This window comes from Mesoplodon bidens, assembly GCF_964165515.1.
Source record: "Mesoplodon bidens genome assembly, chromosome: 1".
Lineage (NCBI taxonomy): Eukaryota > Metazoa > Chordata > Mammalia > Artiodactyla > Ziphiidae > Mesoplodon > Mesoplodon bidens.
Window position 1 is genome coordinate 30,760,817 of NC_138176.1, and position 25,045 is coordinate 30,785,861.

The 25,045-nt window shown below is 39.7% G+C and overlaps 1 protein-coding gene across 4 annotated transcripts in view; it reads left to right on the forward strand.

Annotated features, from left to right (window-relative positions):
- HPSE2 (heparanase 2 (inactive)) overlaps positions 1-25,045 on the forward strand; it is a gene marked incomplete at its 3' end in the record, with an annotated part of 577,025 nt that overhangs the window by 448,890 nt on the left and 103,090 nt on the right. For all 4 annotated transcript variants that reach the window (XM_081247709.1, XM_081247711.1, XM_081247712.1 and 1 more), the window contains 2 exons: positions 1,525-1,631; positions 5,702-5,816. In XM_081247709.1, the coding sequence (XP_081103835.1) occupies positions 1,525-1,631; positions 5,702-5,816 (222 nt within the window). The remainder of the gene's footprint in view (positions 1-1,524; positions 1,632-5,701; positions 5,817-25,045) is intronic.

Here is a 25,045-nt window from a genome sequence, read left to right on the forward strand (position 1 = left end):
ATTTTTTAAAAGCTCACTAAATCTTTAAAGCCTGTTCATGTTGCTGGACTTATATTGAATGTATTGCTCTAACTGCTGCATAATATTCCATGTATGTATTTTCCTTTTTCATTCCTCTAGCAATGGACACCTGCCACAAACAGTGACATAGTAAACATCTTCATACTTGTCCCCTTAGAGATCTGAGGCAGAATTGCTTTGTTCTATGTGTCTAGGAGAGGAATTGGTGGGCCGTAGGACCTAAATACACTACTGTCCAGCCCCTCTTGTGCACAACCCGCATCCTCTCAGTCCCACCTCCTACTCTAGCCATCCCTGCAGAGACCAGAGCTAGGCAGCTGCACAGGCTGCAACCAGCTTGGTGCTGGTGTGGTGCGGGAGGACCTCTCATTTTCTGCTCTGGGACTTCTCTAAGGCAGAGTGTGGAATGGTGGGAACCTGCTCAGCACTCATGCCTGCACAATGAAATGGGGTGATAACGGTCATAAGGCTGCTCTTGACCTTTGGAGAATAGAAGCCAAATGATGAATGCTTCCCCTGGTCACCCCTCGCTTTGAGGGGGACAGTTCTGAGACACAGTTCTTAAGGCTTTTACCAAGTTCCCTGTAGAATTGAGTATAAGTTGCCAGTAGTTACCAACTTGAAAACTCATTCTTGTACGGTTTTTTTCTTCTTCCTTTTCACAGTCCCCAGTTCCTCATTCCTGCTCCCTGTTATTTCTTCCCAAATGAACTACGTATAGACAAGCCTTTGTCTTAGACTCTGCTCTCAGAGATTACGCAGCATACAACGTTATGCCTAATTACTGCCAGATTGCTCTCCAGAGAATCTGAGACCACATCTAGATAGTCTGGCCAATCTCCAGCTTGTGGATCAGAGACAAGGACATTTCAGAATTTCAGAGGGCCACCTTTTGACAAGAGGCTTTGTGTATACTTAGAAAGCAGCTCCCTGTGTAGCATGTTTCACGTGTGAGTCAGTGGTTTTTCTTTTTACACTTACTGCAGTTATTTTCAAAATGTGATTGTAATATACATACATGCCTTGGTAATGATAATATACCTTTCCCAGACATTGATCTCTGCCCTCTCTCATGATTCACAACTGCTGATGCATGGACAGTACACTCATCCGTGGATGTGCCATAACAGAGTATTAAGAAAATTTGCTTCTCAATACTTGTTAATATGGAAACGTCATACCACCTGTATCTTCCAGTGAAGGGTGTTGCAGTCAACTTATGTCCTAGATAAGGATGCATTGTTCTTCTGTCACATTGTCACTTGGGTTTTCTTAGGGGGAAAAAATGATCATTTCTTTGAGTGGACATGTATCAATATTAATTCTTTTGTGTGTGTGTGCCAGCTATCTGTATGGGGTGCATCACCATGCATGACCTGTGGGTCATGACCACCTGGGAGCAGGGGATGAGAGGAACTTCTTTAAGGGAATGTATGTTCCTTCTCATTTGGGAACAGCTTTTAAAAATCTCATCATCTCCTTCTGCTTTTGTTGTGTGAACAGGTGGTTAACACGTACACCCCAGGAAAGAAGATTTGGCTTGAAGGTGTGGTGACCACCTCAGCTGGAGGCACAAACAATCTGTCAGATTCCTATGCTGCAGGATTCTTGTGAGTAACACTTGCAATTTCACTCCCAAGGGCTTTGAGGAAAGGACAGTGAAATTGCTCATTATTCTGCCCATTGGAGGGGGTGGGGGTTTGTTTCCCACTGAAAATTCTTCATCCGTTTCTTTGTAAATGTGTTTAATCACTCAACAAACAGCGATTAGGGACTTGTCTAGTTACTAAGATCTCAGGTACCAGCATTAGAGCAAAAGTAATAATAGTAGTAGTAATCATGATAGTAATAAGAGCTTTATTTTATGTCTTCAGTGCAAAATACAGTACAGACAACATACATTTTCTCTTCTAATTTTCACCTGAGTCCTGGGAGATAGGTAAGAGTAAGACAGGGGTTTTGCCCTTTAGAAACTTACGATTGGAGGAATGGAGATGGGGAATAAGAAAAGCTGTAGGAGACAAGTGTCATAATAATAAAAATTTTAACTGCATAGTGCTTACCATGTGCTAAGGACTATCTGATGTGCTTTATATGTATTTAATAATTTAACAACCAGTGTATTAGATACCCTTATTATACCCTTATACCCTTATAAGAACCCAGTGAGATAAATGTGATTATTGGTTAGTGGCAGAGCTTGGACTCAAGCCAAGGCAGTCTGCTCCAGAGTCCAGCCTCTTTGCCACTACAGTATGCCATCTCTCTTTCTGCCTTACGTGGGCTATCCACAAAAGGGGTAGACATGCAAAAGAATGAAGAATTTCTGAATGGGAGGATCAGGAAGGGCTTTGCGGAGGAAGAGGCATTTGAGTGGAACATAGATTTCTCTAATTTCTATAGGTGAAGATTGTTACTGATGGTAGTGGGGAACATAGAGGCTGAAGGAACATTATGAGGGGAAATGATTAATGTGAGAAAGCTCAGTATCTGCAGGGGTGTAGTGAGGGCTGTGATTAGGGACAGAGTTTTACCACCAAATCACGGAAGACCTTGAAAACCAGGCAGGGGAAATGAGGCCTTGTTCTATACTCAGTGGCAAGCCATTGATGATTATGGAGGAAGAGAGAGACCCATCTGACCTGTATTTAAAACGTTGGCTTTGATAGTAGTATGCACAAGAGTTTGGATAGGCAAGAGGTAGGAAAATGAACTGGAAGGCTACTGCAATCGTCTGGAGAACAACTTAAGCCAGAAGCATGAGGACCTCTGGCTGGCCTGCCATTGTCATGGACCACAGATTAACCAAGTGACCTGTTCCTGGTCCAGTCTAGTCTGTGGTCCTGGTTTTTTGTCTGAGCAAGGTTCTCCTAAGAACTGCAGCTCTGCCTTCAACTATGCGTTTCACTACTAACAGCTTCTCCTAATTATATAGCTGTAGATCTTCTCCATTAAGGCAGCTTCTTCAATACAGTTGTGAAGAACAGATCAGGCTGGTCAAGTAGATTGTCTTTAAGATGGCATCCTGGCAGATGCAAATGAAGATAATGAGTCAATGTCTACATGATGATGGCTGGGGTCTTCCAGCCCTGTGTCCTCACATGAGAGGCACAGAGAGGTTGTTCAGGGAGCATGGTTCAGTGAAGGAAATGGAGCGAATCAGCATTTGCTACACTGTTGCTGAGGGTCTTCTTTCAAAAATACTCTCCTCACGGGGGTTTCACTATGAGAGACAGGTTGACAGTCCGTACTGCAGGAGGCCTCTGGAATCAGAAGAAGAATGGCCTTTGCTCAGCCTTCGCAGAAGGACTCCTCTGCAGGGCCCAGCAAACAGCCCTCTTGTACTGTTTTCGTGAACGTTCTTCCCTTTAGAGAGTGATGTGAAATGAGAAATACCACAGACCTTCATGAAGAGAGCTAGAGAGAGACCTGCCTTTTCATGAGCATCAGCCAAATATCCATAGATCTCTGAGTCGCTTTGCAAACACAGATTAACATTGTTGTTTAGATTTTGGTTGTAGTTCAGATGTCCAATGCTTTGTTGACAGATCAAATGACAACCAGCTCATTCTGCCCCTGGTCTTCTCTCTTACCTCTTTATCACCCATTTCCTCTCAACCCCACTGGCGGTACCTAGATATATGCCCTTTGAGTCCAGTTCTCCAAGGGGCATAAATTGCTTCCTGGGAAAAAAATGTAAAGCATTCTAGGAAGCTCCAGAAGGCTAGCAAGGAGTTGGAAAGAAGGCATTTTACAGCCCCTTTTCAATACATGGCATAACTATAAGCTTACCAGGGCATATACAAATGCATGCACAAATTAGAATTCTCTGCTGCCAAGTATTCAAGGATAGTTTTCCCAATCAGGGCTTTGAGATTCTTTGATGCCCTACCCTTGGCATACTGCTGTGTCTGCAGCACCTAGTAATGTCTGCCATGTAGTAGATATTCAATAAAGTTTTGTGGATGAAAGATAATGGCTGCAGAAGCATCCTTGGTGAGATATACCAGTTATCTTGCCACTTTTCTCTACTTGAACATAAAAGGGAGACCTGGAACATCATTTATTTCCCCTACTCAGGAGATTTATTACTACAGGAGGAAGGTGAAGGCAACTCCAGAACTAACCATCTATTCTGAAAAGCCATGGGGAAACAAGGGCTCTGGCCATAGTCCTTAATTAGCAATGGTCTTCATGTCAGTAAGGTCACTGGTTTGGAGCTCCATACAGTCTCAGATTTGGGAAATCATAACTATGCATTATTTGTCCCTAGTATGCTGAATGGTGATTCTCAAAGTCCTAGAATCTAATTTTATCCAGATCAATTTCAACTTAGAGTATTGAGCACCTATAGTGTGCCAGGAACTGTGATGGTTGTTTTGGGTACAAAGCTAAAATGTGTCTATTTTTTGATGAGCTCATACCAGCTGGGAGAAGACAGAGAAGTAAGTAATTATCATTCAGTGGGCCAGCAGAGGGTATGAATAAGAGTTCTGGGGAAGTACAGAGGAGAAAGGTACTACTATTGGCTGGGGCAGCAGAGTTTAGAAGGAAATGACGCTTGACTTGGAGATTAACAGATGGGAAGAAATTTGCCAGGTGAGGTGGGTTAGTGGAAGAGAGGAAGGAAATTCTAAGGAGAAGTTAAAACATATAAAGGCTCAGGTAAGTATGTGAGAGCAGCCAAAAGTAGTTTTATGTGGCTTAGAGCCTGGGGAATAAAGTTTAGGGTGAGAGAAGAGGTGATAGGTGAAGCCAGACAATATATTCTTAGGAAAGATTGTGAAATGCCTTATCTTTTACCCTGAGAAGACTGAAGCTCTAAGTCACTTTTCTTACACACATATATTATTACAATTGGAAGTTTCCTTGCATTTCAGAATACAAAGAAAGAAAATGAAATCAATTCGCAAATGAATGAATGAATGAGTTAAATGTGTAAATGATGAAGGCAGAGTTAGCAGTAGGTGTTGGAAAAACCATGAGGGCAGTATTTTTGAAGGATAGCATGCCCTGGAGAGTGGGTATTTGGCATGATGGGTATGTAATAAGTGTGTGAGCAATGCAGGTCCTCCACTGCAACATGTGTGTGATGGTAGCATACTCCTATCCCTGTATAGTTAGTTATAGTGCCATATAGGGAAATTATTACTGCATTGCCTACTGACAGTGATATATGAGGGATGCAAATGACTGGACCATAGGTCACAGGAGTATGTGGGTTAGCGTCACATGTAAAGTACATGTACAGTGAATAGGTGCAAGCAGGGGAGTTTGAGTGATGGAAAATATAGTGTGTGTGCTTCTGTGATTGTGTGTCTTGTGGTCAAGGGGGATGACTTTAGGCTTACAAGTGGCTAGGGTGTTCGTTTTATTTGTTAGTATTATAAGAATAAGAGATAAGTCATTAGCAACAAGCTATTTTATGACCAAGGGCAATTCATTTTACTCCCCTCGACCTCTTTATTTTCTTATAAAATGAAGAGGTTAGATTTGATCATCTCTATAGATCTCTTCCATCTGTGTATTTAATGCTTAAAATAGTTTCCTCTAAAGTACTAGGTAAATTTGATGGGTGTGGGTGGTGGTGTGTATGTGTGTATGTTGGCCAATTTTTATAGAGCTTGTTATATGCTATTTTTAAAATGTATTGATGTAGCTTTTCCCCCCTGCTTTTCAGATGGTTGAACACTTTAGGAATGCTGGCCAATCGGGGCATTGATGTTGTGATTCGGCACTCATTTTTTGACCATGGATACAATCACCTCGTGGACCAGAATTTTAACCCATTACCAGTAAGTGTAAGATAAAGGTTCCCAACTCCTTTTCTGTGTCCTTCAGTTCTTTTGATCATGCTCTGTTCCACACCGGTAGAATTTTTCTCCTCCTTCTGTTACCAGTTAATTTCATAAATGGAACAGAAGAATTCTTGACCCATTTTACAGACTCTTGGCTTCACCTCCCACACATACCCCAATATATACACACACGTATATACATACGGTTTATGCATATACACATATATACATTTATATATATTTATATACTTACCACTATTATTTTAACAAACCTTGTGCAGTTGAGATTGCAAATCTACTTGTGGCCTGTTTGAACTCTGCTTGAGAGTGAATTTTTCCAGGTTGTTTTCTTTTAATGCTAATAGGAGACATTAGTTGATGTCAGATGCAACATGTTGAAAGCAGATGGGAGATTGTTGGCCAAGATCAGATACAGTAGGAACCCATCCCTTGGAGAGTGGCTGAAGTGCACTTACACTAGATGCTGATCCCTCTGTGACAATGAGGGGATTTGCCCAGGGTATCACCTTCTCTAGGAAAGCAAAGGAAGGGGAAGGCTAAAGAAGAATGGCAAAAGCAGAGATCTGGGTTTGTCCAGTGACTTTATTGACCAATCAAAGAAATCCCACTTAGTCCAGAAAAGCTGTGCTTATCAAAAATATTACGTGAGTTATCCTTCTCACAGACATCTTAGTCATGATAAAAGGTCAAATTCCTCTCATTAACCCATAGAATGTCAGAGCTGGCATTCCCCTTCAAGATGATCCAGTTCCACCTCATATAACAGAGGGAATGATAGCCTGGGGTGGGGGGGAGGGGCATGTAGAGCCAGCCCTAGAACCTGCTTCTGTGCCCTGGTCCAGTAATCTTCCTACAGAATTACTGCTGCCCTGGGGTCCACAGTAAACAAACCCAACTGGAACCAGTGAGTGTTCCTGCCATTTGCTTCCCCCTGACCACTTCCACCCCCCCTATTCTTCTCACAACCCAGGCCTCCAAGCCCAGAACAGAGAACATCTTGGCACCCAACAGCACCATTTCCATGTCTCAAAATAATTCCTCTAGTTAGAGTACTAAGTAATTATTATATCCCTGATTGTACATGACTCCAATTAAGTCACAAATATTAAAGCTGACTGGCACAGTTGCTTTTATTCACAGGGCCAGGATACCTCTCTCTCAGTGTATGTGGGGCTGGGGTATGGAGGGGTGAGAGGGAATTTTCAGCTTGTAACCATAGGGGGTTTCCTTTGTTTGTTGTTTGTTTTGAGCTCATAAACTTGTGGTGATAAAATAAATAATAATTAGAAAAGCATCTATGAAATATAAGCACTGAACAAATATAATGTCACACAAATGTAAATATTTATTGACCATCAGGCACTGGGGAGGAGACTAGTAGTAGATACCTGAATAAGTAGATAGTGGATTACTCTAAGAGGGGGTCAGTGAGGGCTCCTTTAGAGTATATACAAGGAAGGCCTCTCTGAGAATGTGACATTTAAACCAAGAGCCCAGTGACAAGAAGGAGCCAGACATGCAGATTTTTGCAGAAGAGCTTTCAGGCTGGGGAAGGGGCTAGCACAAAGACTCCGAGGCAGGAACAGAGTTGGCATGTTTGAGGAAACATAAGAACACCAGAGTGCTGGGGGCCTGGCAGGGAAGGGGGAGACTGGACATGAGGCCAGCCCGGGTCAGATCACGAAGGGCTTTGAAAGCTAAAAGGAGTTTGACTTTTACTGTAAGTAGTATGAAAAGCCATTGGAGGGTTTTCTACAGGGCAGTAACATGATCTAACTTACATTTTTAAAAGATCACCCTGGTATAATTAATGCACCAAATATTATTTATATATTTGATAATGTGTATAATACTTAACAATTTACAGACCACTTTCATATACCACACATCAGTAAAACTCCAAACACTCTGTCCTTCCTTTTTCCTGTCTTTCCTTATATCCCTTCCTTCACACATCCAAATCTCTTTCACTCCTCTTGGATCATGTACTATATGCTGATCACTATTCCTGGCAAACAGCCACTGTGATGAGCCAAAAAGATAAGGTCCTTGAACTCCTGGAGCTTATAGTCTAGTGAAGTGAACTAAGAAATGGAAAGTGTATAAACACATAAATAAGATTAAAAAATTTGTCATAATTGCTCTGAAGAGAGCCTGGTGAGATGAGTATGACTATTTATACTTATTTTGCTGAAGAGAAACTAGGGTTCTTTGAAGTTGTTAAGTGACTTATCCAAGGTCAGACAAGTAGTAAGAGCTGGAACTCAGAGTTTTTCAGTTCTAAATGCTATTTTCTTTTCACCGTGCCACACTATTTCTTGCAGTACTCTCTTTGGTGTCTGTGCTGTGGTCTGAGGCCACTGTTTGTCTCAGAATTGAGTCTGGAGATGGGAACAGGCATCTTGAGGAACTGGAGAGAAGAAAACCTAGGCTAGAAGAAAACCTATGGTCTGTGGGTGACTAGACAGGTTTGATTTCCAGAGCTGGACAAACCTGGATTGCGTATCAACTCTCTATGTACCTTCGCCTGGCCCCATGTTAGGTTAAAGATGCAAGTTCTCATGGCTTTGTTCTCCCCAAATGAGCGATAATACAGGTGACTTTCTTTAAAAGCTTACCATGAGACACCTTGGTTGATAGGTAGTAGCAGCACAGAGGTTCACTAGAAGCTAAAACAAGTCCTATTGATTTAGTACAAAGGCTCAAACGTTCTGGACAGCTGTATTTCTGGAAATGCCAATCTCTAGTAAAGAAACTGTATGTAAAAGCACTTTAAAAGGTAGCAGGCTTTCTTTTTCTCTTTCTTTGGGCTAATAAATTCTGTACCTTATAAGCAGAGAACTTTTCAGCTGGGAGAGTGTGTCCTAAGTCTCCCGGAAAGAATTTACTAGGCTAGACCCGGGCACCAATCTGACAGACTTTGCCAGCAGGCCTCTGAGATGTGCAATGGTCACAGACCTAGGATCATACTGTTGCCACTTCAGAGAGTTGTACAGTTGATATCCAAACACTGCCAATAAAAACGTGTGGGTTTTACACTGTGATTAAATCTTCAAGAACGTTAAGAGTTTAGGGCATTAGTGAGTTATGTTTTAGTTGCCTCCCAGAAAAATCAGTATTTTCTATTACAGTCCCTTCAAATTCAGCTCAGTGCATTTCAGGAAAAGATCCTATTAGCAGATACTATTTTTTTTTCTGTTGTTGTCGTTATCGGGTCTTAGCTTAATGGCACCTCAACCCATATCCCACATTACCCCTCCACCTACCCAGTCAGCTTTTGATTCGAGTTTGTAGGATTCCAGTCCAGCTCTGGCAAGGCCATTCCAATCTAAGGTAAGAGAGAATATTGAAGGTAGTCCTTTAAAAAGGAAAAATTTATCTTGAGAAAAGATCATTTTCAACTACAGCCCATGTTCTTTCTGGCTGTTCCTCTAGAAATGTGCCAACTCTCCTCCTGTTGTGAGATTTTCCTTCTCCTGGGAAGAGGAGAACATTTAGTCCAGCAGTGCTTCATCACTCGACTCCCACCCCTTTCCCCTGACCTGCTCGCCATTGGGAAAGAGGGAACATGTGAGTCTCCACAGCCTGTCGGCTAGTCATGGGCTCTCTTGGGAGTAAGGGATGTTTGTGCAGAAGAGATCTGCACATTCAGTGGACATAGTCCAGACCCCCCAGCCATGGGCATTTCTCCTAAGAGAGGGTTTTGGAATTTAGCTTGCTGCTTTTTTTAAGAGCTTGATTTACAGAGCTTTCAAGGAAAGGAATAGTGAATTGCTAGTCAACATCTTCTTAACTCCCACACTGGCCTAGCAAATATAATTCAATTCAGAAAACATTGACACTTCAAATGTGTCTGGCTCTAGGCTAGGTATTCTGGGGACATGAGATAAATAAGATTTGGTTCCCTCATCTGTAGAGCTAACAATCTGGTGTGTGTTTGAGGGATTACAATTTAGTTCTTTGCTTAGGATAAAATAGAAAGCTAGTTCACATTGGATAGCCTTTTCTATACTGGGCATAGTGGTAAGGATATTTATATTTGCTGGAAACATTCTTTTTTGCTGACTGCCCCTTATGAATAACTATAAACATTCAATTCGGCCCAATGCACACTTATTGAACACCTGCTGTGTACGTTGTTCTGGAATACAGTCAGTGGTCAGAGAAAACTCACTAGTCTGTGACGGGATTGAACCTATATCTGTGGTTCCCATAGCAACATGCTCTGAGCCAAGCCATCACTGTTCAGGTGTCATTGGGCTATTGGAAAGAAACTCTGCATCTTAATGATACCTGCGTAGCTCCGCTTCTTAGCCTATCACAGGGATGAGATCCTAGGTGCTCCATCCTTGTTTCCCTTTGAAACATTAGACTCTTTATGCACTACACAACCATGATGTAGAAACAGGATCAGCTTAAATCTGTCCCTTTCCTGAGGAAGAACATCCAGTTGCAGACCCATGTCCCATTGATGCTGCACGTTGCACACTCTCTTCTTGCAAGAAGAGCACCACCTAATGAGGAGGCCTCAGGGGAGCAGCAGGAGCCTGGTACTGTGACAGATTCACAGATTCTAGTCCCGGCTCTGCCATCCATTAGATGTGTATCTTTGGGTTCCAGTTTTCTCATCACTCAAATTGTGATAAAAATGTCTCCTCTGTCTGCCTCCAAAAGATACTGTTATAATCCTTGAGAAAACTAGATATGACAGTAGGATTCTGATTTCATATGTACACGTACACATAGAAAATTACTGGAAGGGACTACATCTAAATGTTAAAAGTGGTTTTCTTTGGGTGGTGGGATTACAGATAGTTTTTATTTTCTTCTTTGTGGATTTTGTATGAAAAATTGCTGCAGTCGGCATTATTGCTTTCATAATCTGAAAAATAAAAGGCTATTTTTACAAGAAAAAATAGAGTGTTTAGAAAGAATTAAGTGCTTTATTACACTTGTGCTTTGTGCTCGATACTGTGCTGGACCCTGGAGACAGTGTCCCTGCCCTCAAGGAGCTTACAGTGTGGATAGGAGATGGATCAGTCAGCAGGGACTGGACTGTGGCAGAAGTGCTTTAGCAGGACAGAAGAGGAACAGATGCCAGCCTGGGTAGAGGGCAGGCATGGGGCATCAAGGAAAGCTTTCTGGAGGAGGCAGTGCCTGAGCTGGATCTTGAAGGAGAAGGGCAAGCTAGCCACAGGAAGAAGAGTTTGAGGTCTGGGGAGAATCTTCCAAACAGAGGCAATAGCATGTACAAAGGGTCAGAGGCTTTAATTTTCCAGAGAGTCATGGTGGATGGATTATGAAAAATTACTTAAGAAAGCTTTTCCCATGGCTCTCTGTTGGCCACACAGGCTGTGTAAAAACTAAGGAATCTCAAAGTTACAAACCTGGAGGTGGTGGGGCAGGGGTGGTACAGAACCTTGCCAAATTAGCCTGTGACCTGTTTCTTGGCGTAGCTTCCTTTCTCTTTCTTTTCTTTCCCGTGGGAGCCATCAGGAAGATGAAAGAAGCAGAGAGTACCTGTTTAGGGGTAGCTGTGATGTGAAACCCAATCCTCTCATTAGAGTCCCTGACAAAGACTTCTCCATGTGCAACCTTCCTTTGTGGGAACCTGCGGCTGCTGAGAGAAGGACATCCTCAGCTGCAGGATCAATCACTGGGACTCAGGCTGGCTCCATGTCAGTGGCTGAAGCACCTGGGCTGCATGCCCAGTGGGCATGACTTGCTTCTTTCCTCCTCTGTGCCTCTGAACCCTGGCCTCTCAGATCAGAGCCTGCACCTGCACCATGTGACCAGGCACGCAGCTCTTTTGCTCCTGATGCTTTAAAGAGAAGCCCCTCTGATTTTTAACTACCAGTCTTCATCCGTTGCTTATTTATCAACCTGAGTGGTGTGCATGGGATGTAGGCGACACATGTCAGCAGTTGAACAGCTCACCTTGGTAGAAGCTGTCTCGGGAAGTAGAAAGAGCTCTGCACCTGGAATCAGAAGATGTAGGCTCCAGGGCAGCACCACAGTGTTCCAGTTGCTTGAGTTTGCATTTCCTGCTTTGTAAAATGGGGCTAACTGTGCTGGGGTCAGGGAGTGGGGAGTATCTGAACGTAGTGCTTAAAAATGTTGGCATTGGAATCAGACTGACCTGAGTTTCAGACCCAGCTCTGTCATTTGCTACTGTGTCCCTGGGCGGATTACTAAACCTCAACAATCATCCATTTCCCTTCATAAAATGGAGACAATAATAGTGTCTATCTCAGAGCATTGTTGGAAAGGATTGAATGAACCAATGCATATGTATCTTTTACCACATAGTAGGCACTCAACAAATGTCAGCGGCTATTGTTATTTTATAAAGTCACTTTGTAAAATTCTGTAAGTCAGTAATATCAGTAATTATCATTAATAACAAATATAACTGTGGCAAGATGATATCCATTTGAATATTCATACAGATACCTGGAAATCAACCAAGTAATGATAACTAAAGTATGAAAAGTAAATCTTTTTGCAAAAATTAAGTGACTGGAGAATTAGAAGAACAAAAGAGGAAAGCTGTGATTCCTGCACTTGAAAGGAATTGACTGCAAATGGTTAAAGACAAACAAAAAATTACATTTTATTTTCCTCCAGAGAAGATGCTGCCAACCTTTCCCACTGAAGGCAATTAAGAAAGTAACCACCCTGCAACGCTAGCTCTAATACCTTCATGTGGTATTTATAAATGGCCCAATAAGCCCTGGAAACCATGATATGTCACATAAAAAGTGCTAATGACAGCACATTATATGAATCACTGAGAAGCAACAATTGAAAATCTCACTCTACCATCAACCATTTATATTGCTCCCAGATTGCAATACTGAGGGATTACAGTTACAGTAAATTGTGCAGCAACCTAACTAAATCAGGGAGAGGGAGAAGAAGCAATTGCAGCCTCACTGTGCTTGAGCTTAGGAGCATAGTGTGCCATCCTCGAAGCCACCTTCAGATGATGGAGGAGCAAGGCCAGCCCTGGAAATGAGAAAAGCTGCGCCTTACCTAACTTCATTGGTTCACCTAAAACACTAGAATATTATCTAAAAATAATCTGACTAGAAAGAGAGGAAGGGAGGGAGGGAGGAAGAAAAAGAAAGAAAGGAGAGGAAAAGTGGAATGCCCTTTGGTAGGTTGGAAAGATCTTTTGCGAGTGCCAAAATATGACAAACTTGAAGTTATTTCACCTTAAACATTATATTTGCAAACATTAAGGGCACAGTGATGTCTGGTTATGACATTTAGGAACCAAGAAATGGGCCTCTGATAGAAGTGACCATGAGAGCCAAACATAATACATTGTCTTTTCTAACTCAATTTTGATTTTTTTGTTTGTTTAAATAAAAGCAGAAGTCTTTAAAAATAGAAATAGAATATTGTTTTTAATTCTTATTTAAATGCACTACACTATTTATAAAGTTTAAAAAGCTATCAGTCATTAGATACTTCACCCACTAACTTTCAACTATTATCAATCTCTGTTTATTTCATCTCTGATTTGGTTTTAAGCATTGAAAGGATTGAATAGAACACGTCATTTTGACTCACTCTAAACCTGACTTTAGTAGACCTGCCTTCTGCTCCAAATCCACTGCCCTCATCTTAATGTCAAAATCCTTGTAGTGTTTCTTCATTAGAGCAGTGATTCTCAAGTCATTATAGTCACCTAGAGGGCTTTAAAAAAAATACCTATGCTTAGGAACCACCCCCCAGGGATTCTGATTCAGTTTGTCTATAGAGGAGGGCAGGTGTTTGTATTTTTTAAAACTCCCGGAGTGATTCTAATGTGCAGCCAGAATTGAGAACCACTTAGTTAGAGGGTGCCATTTACCCTGATTAAATTAGAAATTACCCTTTCGTTTTCCTGTACTCTTTTGTACCCAACTTGTGCTTCAACAATCAAGATATTAACAGAAATTTAAAGCTGTCTATCATTAATTCATTTGCCAAATATTTATTGAGTATCTATTATGTGTCAGACACTTTTCTAGTTTCTGAGGAGATAGAGGTAAAGGAGGAAGACAAGATTCCTGCCCTCATTGGATGGAGATTACAGTCTAGCAGGGGAGACTAAAAATAAACAAGTAAACTAACACTAACATAATTAATTACAAAATTCAGAATGGTGTGTAGGAAGTTGAAGAATAATGAAGAGAGGATACCTCTTTAGAAAGTGTGGCCGGGGAAGTCTTCACTGGGAAAGCAGCCATTGGAGAAGCTGGTGGAAGAGCAGAGCGTCCTAGCAGAGGGAGCAGCATCCGCAAAGGCTGCTGTGGGGAGAGGGTCCATCACACATCAGAGGCTGTGCAGTGTCTCTAAGACCACCCTGAAGCGTGCACCAGGCACAGAGGCAGCCAGCCAGCTGCTGGGTACAATTTATCTCGGGTTCCCACACCTGATTCCCGACCCTACCTGTGTCACCAGCACTTGGCAAACTGCTTTGCTTCCTGTCTCTTCGTGTGAATGATGGTATCCCACTGCCTGCCCCTACGTCTGGGGTCCTTGACCAAGCCTGATGCCTACTGCGTTTCCCTGTCACGGACCTGGCCATTTCCACGTGCACACTCTGCCACCTCTCAGCAGGCTTTGAAACAAGAATGGCAGAATAACAATACTTGTGGAAGCTGGTGATGAATATTTTGGAGTTTGTCATACAATTCTGTTTTTGTGTATGTTTAACATTTCAGTGATTTTTTAAATGTCTTCATGCTAGTGTGTTGTGACATACAATAAAGCAAAGCACTGTTTTGGTTGTTCTGGGACATAAAAAATAAAAGTCAAATTCCTTCTCTCCATGTTCACAATCTCTTTGGGTTGACAGAACATAGAGCCTTTGAGAGGGAGCTAATAGATGATGCCCAAAGGTCTGTCTTGTTCACTCAGTATCTCCAAAGCCAGACCTCCAAGTAGGAGATATTACTGTTTATGTGTAAACAGTGACAGCTTTACTTCCTCTTTTCTGATTTCGATTCCTTTTATTTCTTTTTCTTCTCTGATTGCTCTGGCTAAAACTTCCAAACTATGTTGAATAATAGTGGTGAGAGTGGACAACCTTGTCTTGTTCCTGATCTTAGAGGAAACTGTTTCAGTTTTTCACCATTGAGAACGATGTTGGCTGTGGGTTTGTCATATATGGCCTTTATTATGTTGAGGTAGGTTCCCTCTGTGCCCACTTTCTGGAGAGTTTTTATCATAAATCAGTGTTGAGTTTTGTCAAAAGCTTTTTATGCATCTATTGGGATGATCATATGGTTTTTCTCCTTCAGTCTGTTAATATGGTGTATCACATTGATTGATTTGCGTATATTGAAGAATCCTTGCATTCCTGGGATAAACCCCACTTGATCATGGTGTATGATCCTTTTAATGTGCTGCTGGATTCTGTTTGCTAACATTTTGTTCAGGATTTTTGCATCTATGTTCATCAGTGCTGTTTGCCTGTAATTTTCTTTTTTTGTGACATCTTTGTCTGGTTTTGGTATCAGGGTGATGGTGGCCTCGTAGAATGATTTTGGGGGTGTTCCTCCCTCTGCTATATTTTGGAAGAGTTTGAGAAGGATAAGTGTTAGCTCTTCTCTAAATGTTTGATAGAATTCACCTGTGAAGCCATCTGGTCCTGGGCTTTTGTTTGTTGGAAGATTTTTAATCACAGTTTCAATTTCAGTGCTTGTAATTGGTCTGTTTATATTTGCTATTTCTTCCTGGTTCAGTCTCAGAAGGTTGTGCTTTTCTAAGAATTTGTCCATTTCTTCCAGGTTGTCCATTATTGGCATATAGTTGCTTGCAGTAATCTCTCATGATCCTTTGTAATTCTGCAGCGTCAGTTTTTACTTCTCCATTTTCATTTCTAATTCTGTTGATTTGAGTCTTCTCCCTTTTTTTCCTGATGAGTCTGCCTAATGGTTTATCAATTTTGTTTATCTTCTCAGAGAACCAGCTTTTAGTTTTATTGATCTTTGCTATCATTTCCTTCATTTCTTTTTCATTTATTTCTGATGTGATTTTTATGATTTCTTTCCTTCTGCTAACTTTGGGGGGTTTTTTGTTCTTCTTTCTCTAATTGCTTTAGGTGTAAGGTTAGGTTGTTTATTTCAGATGTTTCTTGTTTCTTGAGGTAGGATTGTATTGTTATAAACTTCCCTCTTAGAACTGCTTTTGCTGCATCCCATAGGTGAATCATCATAGGTGAAAACATGAATCATCATGTTTTCATTGTCATTTGTTTCTAGGTATTTTTTGATTTTCTCTTTGATTTCTTCAGTGATCTCTTGGTTATTTAGTAGTTTATTGTTTAGCTTCCATGTGTTTGTATTTTTTTACAGATTTTTTCCTGTAATTGATATCTAATCTAATAGTGTTGTGGTCAGAAAAGATACTTGATACAATTTCAATTTTCTTAAATTTACCAAGGCTTGATTTGTGCCCCAAGATATGATCTATCCTGGAGAATGTTCCATGAGCATTTGAGAAGAAAGTGTATTCTGTTGTTTTTGGATGGAATGTCCTATATATATCAATTAAGTCCTTCTTGTTTAATGTGTCATTTAAAGCTTGTGTTTCCTTTTTTATTTTCATTTTGGATGATCTGTCCATTGGGGAAAGTGGGGTGTTAAAGTGCTTATTTTGGCCCTTACACTGCTAAAGATTCATTGAGGCTTTTTGGTCGTCAGGGTAGCACACTGAAAATTGCCCGGGATTAGGAGTTAATATATTTTGTATAGCCCAGTGCTCAGCAAATGTTCCTTTCCTCCACCCTTCCTTTCCTCTTCCTGCTTCCAAAGGCTTCTGTTAAGATGTGGACCAACTAGAATGCTCATATATTTCTCATGGAAATGAAAAATGGTACAACGACTTTGGAAAACAGTTTTGCAGTTTCTTTAAAAGATAAACATAAACTTACTGTACAACCCAACAAATCTACTGCTAGGAATCTATCCAAGAGAATTAAAAACATGTGTCTATACAAAAGCTTGTGCACGGATGTTCATAGCAGTGTTATTCACAATAGCTAAAAAGTGGAAACAACTCAAATGCCCATCAGCATTTTAATGGATAAATAAAGTGTTATATGTCCATGCAATGGAGTATTATTTGGCAATAAAAGGAAAAAATTATTATATATGCTACAACATGGATGAAACTTGAAAACATTATGCTCAATAAAAGAAGCCAGTCACAAAAGACCACATACTGTATCATTGCATTTATATAAAATGTTCAGAATAGGTAAATTTATAGACACAGAAAGTAGAGTATTGATTGCCTGGGGCTGGCAGGTGGGAGGGAGAAGATGAGCTGGGGGGAATGAAGACTGACTACTGATAGTCATGGGGTTTCCTATTTGGGGTGATGAAATGTTCTAAAATGTGGTGATGATTGTGCAACTCTGTGAACATAGTAAGAATCAGATGGTACATTTTAAATGGGTGAATTTTGTAATATGTGAATTACATTTTAATAAAGCTGTTGTTAAAAAATGTTCCCATAAAATGTAAGTATTCTTTAGAGAGTCATGATGTGAAAGAATAGAGCATGAGTGCTGAGAGTGAAATTTCAGAAAAGGAATCTTGTATTTGGTGAAAAATGGGATGAGGACTGGGAAGGAACAGGGCCTGAAAGAGGAAATGCCTGTGGATCTAATGAACTGGCACCACCAACCTCTCTTGGTTCAAACACCACCTGGACTTGCCCTAGTGGCCAGCCAAGTCACACAGGAGCGTTCTCCATGTGCTTTGGCATTCAGAGGAGGATCATTTTTTAAAATCCTCATTCCTCAATATGACAGTTATTAGTAGTGATAATCAGTAATAGCATTATTTTCTTGATTCTTTTTTTAGTATTAAAAAGTTGACAATGTAAAAGAGTGAATATATTTCTATTTTAAAGATATTTCTATTTAAATAGATTTCTCAAATTCAGAAAAGATTTTAGTATATATTAAAATTTGCATTTATCAAACAGGAATAGTACACCTTACAGCTTGTATTTTGTTTTACTGTTTAAATTTTAAACAAAAATCTCCAAGTGGTCACATTAAATAACAGCACTGAAATAACTCTAGTTATGTTTTTTTTCATCTTTAAGATCATCATGCAATCTCTGTTTATTTAGAATCTCTAGTTTAAATGTAGGAATATGTAGTACCACAGGGGTTGGAGATGTGAAGTTCTGGCTGAAAAAGAGTTTGCACAATTCCGAACGGCTCCCACCGTTCTGAACTGATTCTCAAAAGGAACATGTGTTGCCAACTCCATGTGTGTAGGGAACCCACTGAATAACTGAGGGCTCTCAGAATAACTTCCATGTATAATACAACGTTTACTGACAGTTAAATTATTAAAATGTGATAATTTGAAGCTTACACATACATTATTAAAATTCAGCAGTAGCCATTGTGGTTGTCTCAATCTTAGGCCAAAAAAAGACCTTTTCAGGGAAGAGTGCTTTATCAATGGCAATGTTTAGAACTGTTGGCACATGATGATAATAAAAAGCAGACTGACTTTTAGTTGGTTTTATCACTGTTTTTGAAATCTCTATAAATAATGCACCCCCCAGATGCCTGTACCAGGGCAGACTGCCACCACTATCCTACACTGGAACACCACTGATGTTTTTGCGTAAGTCTGAGTAGATGTAACTGTATCCATGGTAAGTGATGGCTTATGTATTCTAACAACTATAGTTACTGTAAATAAAATATGTAAACCTAAGAGTAAAAAATTGTATCCTTTAAATCTAAATTTGCTGTAAGACTGTTATATAAGCCTAGCACTGGAATTAAACGGTTAACTTTTAGCAAACCTCTGAGCTCACGGAGGTTCTAAAGCCCACACTAAGTTGTAATAAGTTAAAATGGATTTCCCAAGGTAAAAATTGGTTTTGTTCATTAAGAAGAAAAGACTGATTTTTTAAATTTTATTTTTTTATTGAAGTATAGTTGATTTACAATGCTGTGCCAATCTCTGCTGCACAGCAAAGTGACTCATTTATACACATATAGACATTTTAAAAAGATTCTTTTCTATTATGATTTATCACAGGATATTGAATATAGTTCCCTGTGCTATACAGTAGGACCTTGTTGTTTATCCCTCCTATATATAATAGTCTATATCTGGTAATCCCAAACTCCCAGTCCTTCCCTCCCCCACCTCCCTCCCCCTTGGCAATCACAAGTCTGTTCTCTATGTCTGTGAGTCTGTTTCTGTTTCATAGATAGGTTCATTTGTGCCATATTTTAGATTCCACATATAAGTGATATCATGTGGCATTTGTCTTTCTCTTCCTGACTTATTTCACTTAGTGTGATAATCTCTAGTTGCATCCATGTTGCTGCAACTGGCATTATTTCATTCTTTTTTATGGCTGAGTAGTATTCCATTGTATATATGTACATCTTCTTTATCCATTCATCTGTCAATGGACATTTAGGTTGTTTCCATGTTTTGGCTATTGTGAACAGTGCTGCTATGAACATATGGGTGCATGTATCTTTTTGAATTATAGTTTTGTCCAGGTATATTCCCAGAAGTGGGATTGCTGGATCATATGGTAATTCTATTTTTAGTTTTCTGAGGAACCTCCATACTGTTTTCCATAGTGGCTGTACCAACTTACACCCCCACCAACAGTGCAGGAGGGTTCCCTTTTCTCCACACCCTCTCCAGCATTTCTTATTTGTAGACTTGTTAATGATGGCCATTCTGACCAGTGTGAGGTGACACCTCATTGTAGTTTTGATTTGCATTTCTCTAATAATTAGTGATGTTGAGCATCTTTTCATGTGCCTACTGGCCATCTGTATGAGAAAAGACTGACTTTTACAAACTACTGTTGAGATCTTGGGGCACCCGACACACATTTTGTTTTTAAATGTTCAAAATATTTTAATGTAAAAAATAGCTAGAACATGAAAAGAAGAAAATAATAAGCAAACAATTATAACAATGCTGTGTAAGAGCATTTAACATAGTAATGACATATTGTCTGGATTTATCTCTTTTTCAATGGAAAGGTGTATGAAATATAAGATAAATATGTACACGGAAAACAAAACCAGTTGACCCTATACCCTGAATCATTAAGACTTCTAGAGACTTCTTATATAATTTACTCATATATTAGAGATCTGAAGTTTGTTTAGAGAACTGAAATATCCAATCAACCTATCCATCCATTCTTTTTCTTAGCTGCCTGCCTTTCCGCCCTTTTTACTTTCCATTTTTTAAATTCTTCATTCATACAGTTCCTCTTATATTCCAGGCACTATGCTAAGTAATGAATCACAAAGATGAATGTTATCATTTCTGCCCTCAAAACTCTCTCAGTCTGGTAGCAAAGACAGACAGACAAACAACTTATTATCATTCAGTATGGTTAGTGCTGCAATATAAGAATGTACAGAGAGCTGCAGGAGCATCAAGGAAGGGTTAACTAGCCCTATATGGGCATAGAGAAACTCTATAAGAGGTGACGTCAAACTGAGTGTTAAGGGCTTCAAGAGTTCTCCAGGTGATGTACACATGTGTGGTGGGAGGTGGTGGTGGAGCAGAGGGAAGACATTCTACAGTGAGAGTTCAAGACTTGTTTTGCTTTCTTCTCATGTTCCTCAATTTTATATTGAAGTAGTTTAAAAACTAATTTATCCTCAGTGTTTTACTGAGCACCTCATATGGGCAACATTCAATTAATGGGAAATTCCTGGATTATTGACAGCTTACAAGACACTAACTGACTTTGTAGAACAGGTTGTCAAGCTCACTTAAATAGGACCTTCACAAATTTGAATTTTTACTCTAAAATCTTTTCTTTCTGCTCAGCTCTATACACAAGAGTGAGTTTGGGATAAGCAATACTTCATAATTTTTCCCCATCTCCATTTTTCAGGTTTAAGAGGTCCTATTAATTCTAATAGTCCATAACAAAACCTGCTTATACTGGTTGATTCCCTTGAGAACAGGGTTAGGGAAGCCAATACACCTCACCCTGAGAATTCCTTTCCTCAGAAAGCTGTTTCAGGGTGAGAGGCCTGCTCAGCCTTATTAGAAGAAGTGCCATCAGGCCCATCTAAGGGCTACTTTCTCCAGCCCCTGAAGTTCCCAACCACAAAAAAATCAGACAGTTGAGAAAAAGAGAGCTGCTTCTACTCAGAAATAGAGCTTCTCCCATATGGATTTAGGTCAATGAAAATTCACTCAACTAAAACCCTAAATGTATGCTTGAGCCTTATTATTTTCTAAACTACCACAATATCATCCATCCCACATGTTCTTCTTATACTGTGACCTTGACATTCCACCCGTAGAGTAGAGGGCACTGTGTTCCCTCTTTTTATTTGGGCACACTGCTGTGACTGCCTCCACTGATGGAGTACGGTGGAAGATACGCCACGTGACTAACAAGACTAGATCACTAAAATACTAGGCACTCTGATTACTTCTTAGAACACTTACTCTTGTATCCCAGACTCCAGGCTGTGAGGAAGCCCAAGCTAGCCTAAACAGAGAAACCACGTGGAGAAGCCACATGGAAGTGCTCCAACCACTGGCCCATCTGAGGTCCCAGCCAACAGCCAACTCAGTCAACAGATAAGTGACTAAAAATGCCTCCAGATAGCTCTAGTCCCCAGCCTAAGTACCTGTAATTATTTTGTTAACATTTTATTTTCTAATTTAACCTGATACCAATAACCTATAAATCCATTTGACCTAGTATGCTAAAATACCCTAATGTATGAATCTACCATGACAAACATTATACTTGTAGGTTTGTGTTGGGTTAATTTAAGTACGACACACTATAATGGGAAAAGTCACCTAAGTTATTTTCTTCATGCCTTTCCTGTTCACATCTGAGGGGGGAAAAAAAACAAAAACAAAAACAAAAAGCTAGTCTAGCTATTCTGCCCCCACCTGAGATTATAATGCTTTCATCATGGCTGGGAGTCTGAGAGCTGCAAATGAATCTAATGTGAACGATTTAACGTCACCCTGACTGTCATACTATCAGCCCAGGATTTGAATTGCACTCTTCTCTACCTCCCACTTTCTGGCTCTACTCAGCAGGATATGTCGTCCCATTATCCACCCGGTTTCAATGTAACCACACAGTCTCCTATCATTCTGTTTTTCCTGTTGGTTAGCCTAAGAGAATGGCCCAATACATAGAAGTTTCAGAAGCTTAGAAGAGAGAGAAAATTGGCATTTCTGCAGTTCTGTGAATATTAACAAGCTACCTCAGATTTGTCTACCTTTTACAGTTTCAATTTCTTTATATTGCTGCTGAGGATGCAGAAAAACTGGATCTCTCACACCTTGCTGTGAAATGGTACAGCCAATCTGGAAAAAAATTTGGCAATTTTTTGAAAACTAAATACACACTTCCCATGCAACCCAGCAATCGTACTCCTAAGCGTTTATCCCAGAGAGATGAAAACTTAAAACTTACATACTGTTGTTCATAGCAGCTTCATTAGTAATAGTTAACAACCTGTTAACAACCAAAATGTCTCTCAATAGGTGAATGGTTAAACTGTGAGACAGCCATACCATGGAATACTACTCATCAATAAAAATAAATAAATAAATAAATAATGAACTACTGATGCATCCAACAACTTGAATGGATTTCAAGGGCGATATGCTGAGTGAGAAAAGCCAGTATCAAGAGGTCAAATAATATATGATTCTATTTATATAACATTCTTGAAATAGCAAAATTATAGAGATGGAGAACAGATTCATGGCTGCCAGGGACTAGAGATGCTGGGAGGTTGTGAGGTGGGTGTGACTATGCAGAGGTAGCATGAGGGAGATCTTTGTGGTGGAACAGTTCTATCTCTTGATTGTGGTGGTGGTTGCACTAGTGTACACATGGGATAGAATGACATATAGCTATACACATTATACTTATGTCAAATTCCTTGTTTTGATACTGTATTATCATTACATTAAGATGTAACCATTAAGGAAAACTTGGTGAAGGGTAAATGAGACCAATCTGTATTATCTTTGCAACTTCCTAAGAATCTCTAATAATTTCAAAATAAGTTATTTTAACTGAGTTTTTGTCTCACTCTCTTAAAAATCCTTTAGACAGAAATGAAATTGAGCTATTTGTAATGAGGTGGATAGATCTAGAGTCTGTCATACAGAGTGAAGTAAGTCAGAAAGAGAAAGACAAATACCATATGCTAACACATATATATGGAATTTAAGAAAAAAAATGTCATGAAGAACCTAGGTGTAAGACAGGAATAAAGACACAGACCTACTAGAGAAAGGACTTGAGGATATGGGGAGGGGGAAGGGTAAGCTGTGACAAAGCGAGAGAGAGGTATGAACATATATACACTACCAAACGTAAGGTAGATAGCTAGTGGGAAGCAGCCGCATAGCACAGGGAGGTCAGCTCGGTGCTTTGTGACCGCCTGGAGGGGTGGGATAGGGAGGGTGGGAGGGAGGGAGGGAGACGCAAGAGGGAAGAGATATGGGAACATATGTATAGGTATAACTGATAAACTTTGTTATAAAGCAGAAACTAACACACCATTGTAAAGCAATTATACTCCAATAAAGACGTAAAAAAAATAATAAAAATAATGATGTAAATGTAAAAAAAAATCCTTTAGACATACAAGCATTTGATCTTTATCCCCACCCCATTTTACAAATGAAGAAACTGAGTCTCAGAAAGGTTTCGACTTTCCTAAAGCCACATGGCTAGGATGATTCTTGAACTGGGTCTTTTGATTCCAATTCCAGTGCTCTTTCGTTCAGGTTTTAGTAGAGCCACCTTAGCTCTAAGGATCAGAAGCTTAAGGCTTCTGTTCTTATTTCACAAATGCTATATTAGGTAAACTTCTCATGGTTTATTCAGTTGAAAGTTTTAACCATCTGAACTTACTAGATAGTGTGTCATTTTATGAAATGGCCATTTGTAGCTCTGTAAAATTAATTCCTTATTTATATGAGTGGAAATGTCACAGAACCAAAAGAACATGAATTATCTATTTGAGTACTAAGATTGAACTCAAGATCCTTTTTAAAAGCCTATACTAGATATATTTGGAGCTTTAGGGCTTAAAAAATAGAAAATCTCAAAATATTTGGGGGTTTCTTTCTGCAAAATGGCAGGTCAAAGTGTATTTGCCCATCATTTTTGTAGTCTCAGTATTTATACAACTGAAAAAAGAACACAGAAGTTGCTAATCCAAAATGTATATAACTCATACAAATTTTAGGATTATTTGTTCTACTTCTGTGAAAATGCCCTGGGTATTTTGATAGGGTTTGCACTGCATCAATAGCTTGCTTTGGGTAGTATGGACATTTTGACAATTTTAATTCTTCCAATTCATGAGCATTTATTTGTGTCATTTTCATGTTCTTTCATCAGTGTCTTACAATTTTCCCAGTATTGGTCTTTTGCCTCCTTGGTTAAATTTATTCCTAGGTATTTTATTCTTTTTGATGTAGTTGTAAATGTGATTATTTTCTTCATTTCTCTTTCTGACAGTTTATTAATATATAGAAATGCAACAGGTTTCTGTAGATTAATTTTGTATCCTGCAACTTTATTGAATTCACTTATTAGTTCTAATAGTTTTTTGGTGGTATCTTTAGGACTTTCTGTATATATTATCATGTCATCTGGAAATAGCGATAGTTTTACTTTTTCTCATCTGATTTGGATGCCTTTTATTCCTTTCTCTTCTCTGCTTGCTGGGGCTAGGACTTTCAGTACTATGTTGAATAGAAGAGGTGAGAGTGGGCATCCTTGTCTTGTTCTTGATCTTAGAGGAAAAGCTTTCAGCTTTTCACTGTTGAGTATTGTTAGCTGTGGGTTTGTCATATATGACCTTTATTATGTTGAGGTATGTTCTTTCTATACCCACTTTTTTGAGAGTTTTTATCATAAATGGATGTTGAATTTTGTCAAAAGCTTTTTCAGACATGAAACTCCAAAAAGCACCAGCTATGTAGCAAATTTACAGAGCAGGTGGTCCAGATTGGAGCCATTGGAAGATGGAGGACTCCAAGAGGATGGTTTCAGGGGAGAAAATGGCAATTTGATGAAACATGCAGAATGTTGGAGATTTTAGCAAAAACTGAAGAAAGGTCTTTTAGAAACTCCGAGGTGGAGAAGAAAAGTGAGGAGAAAGGAGCGAACCA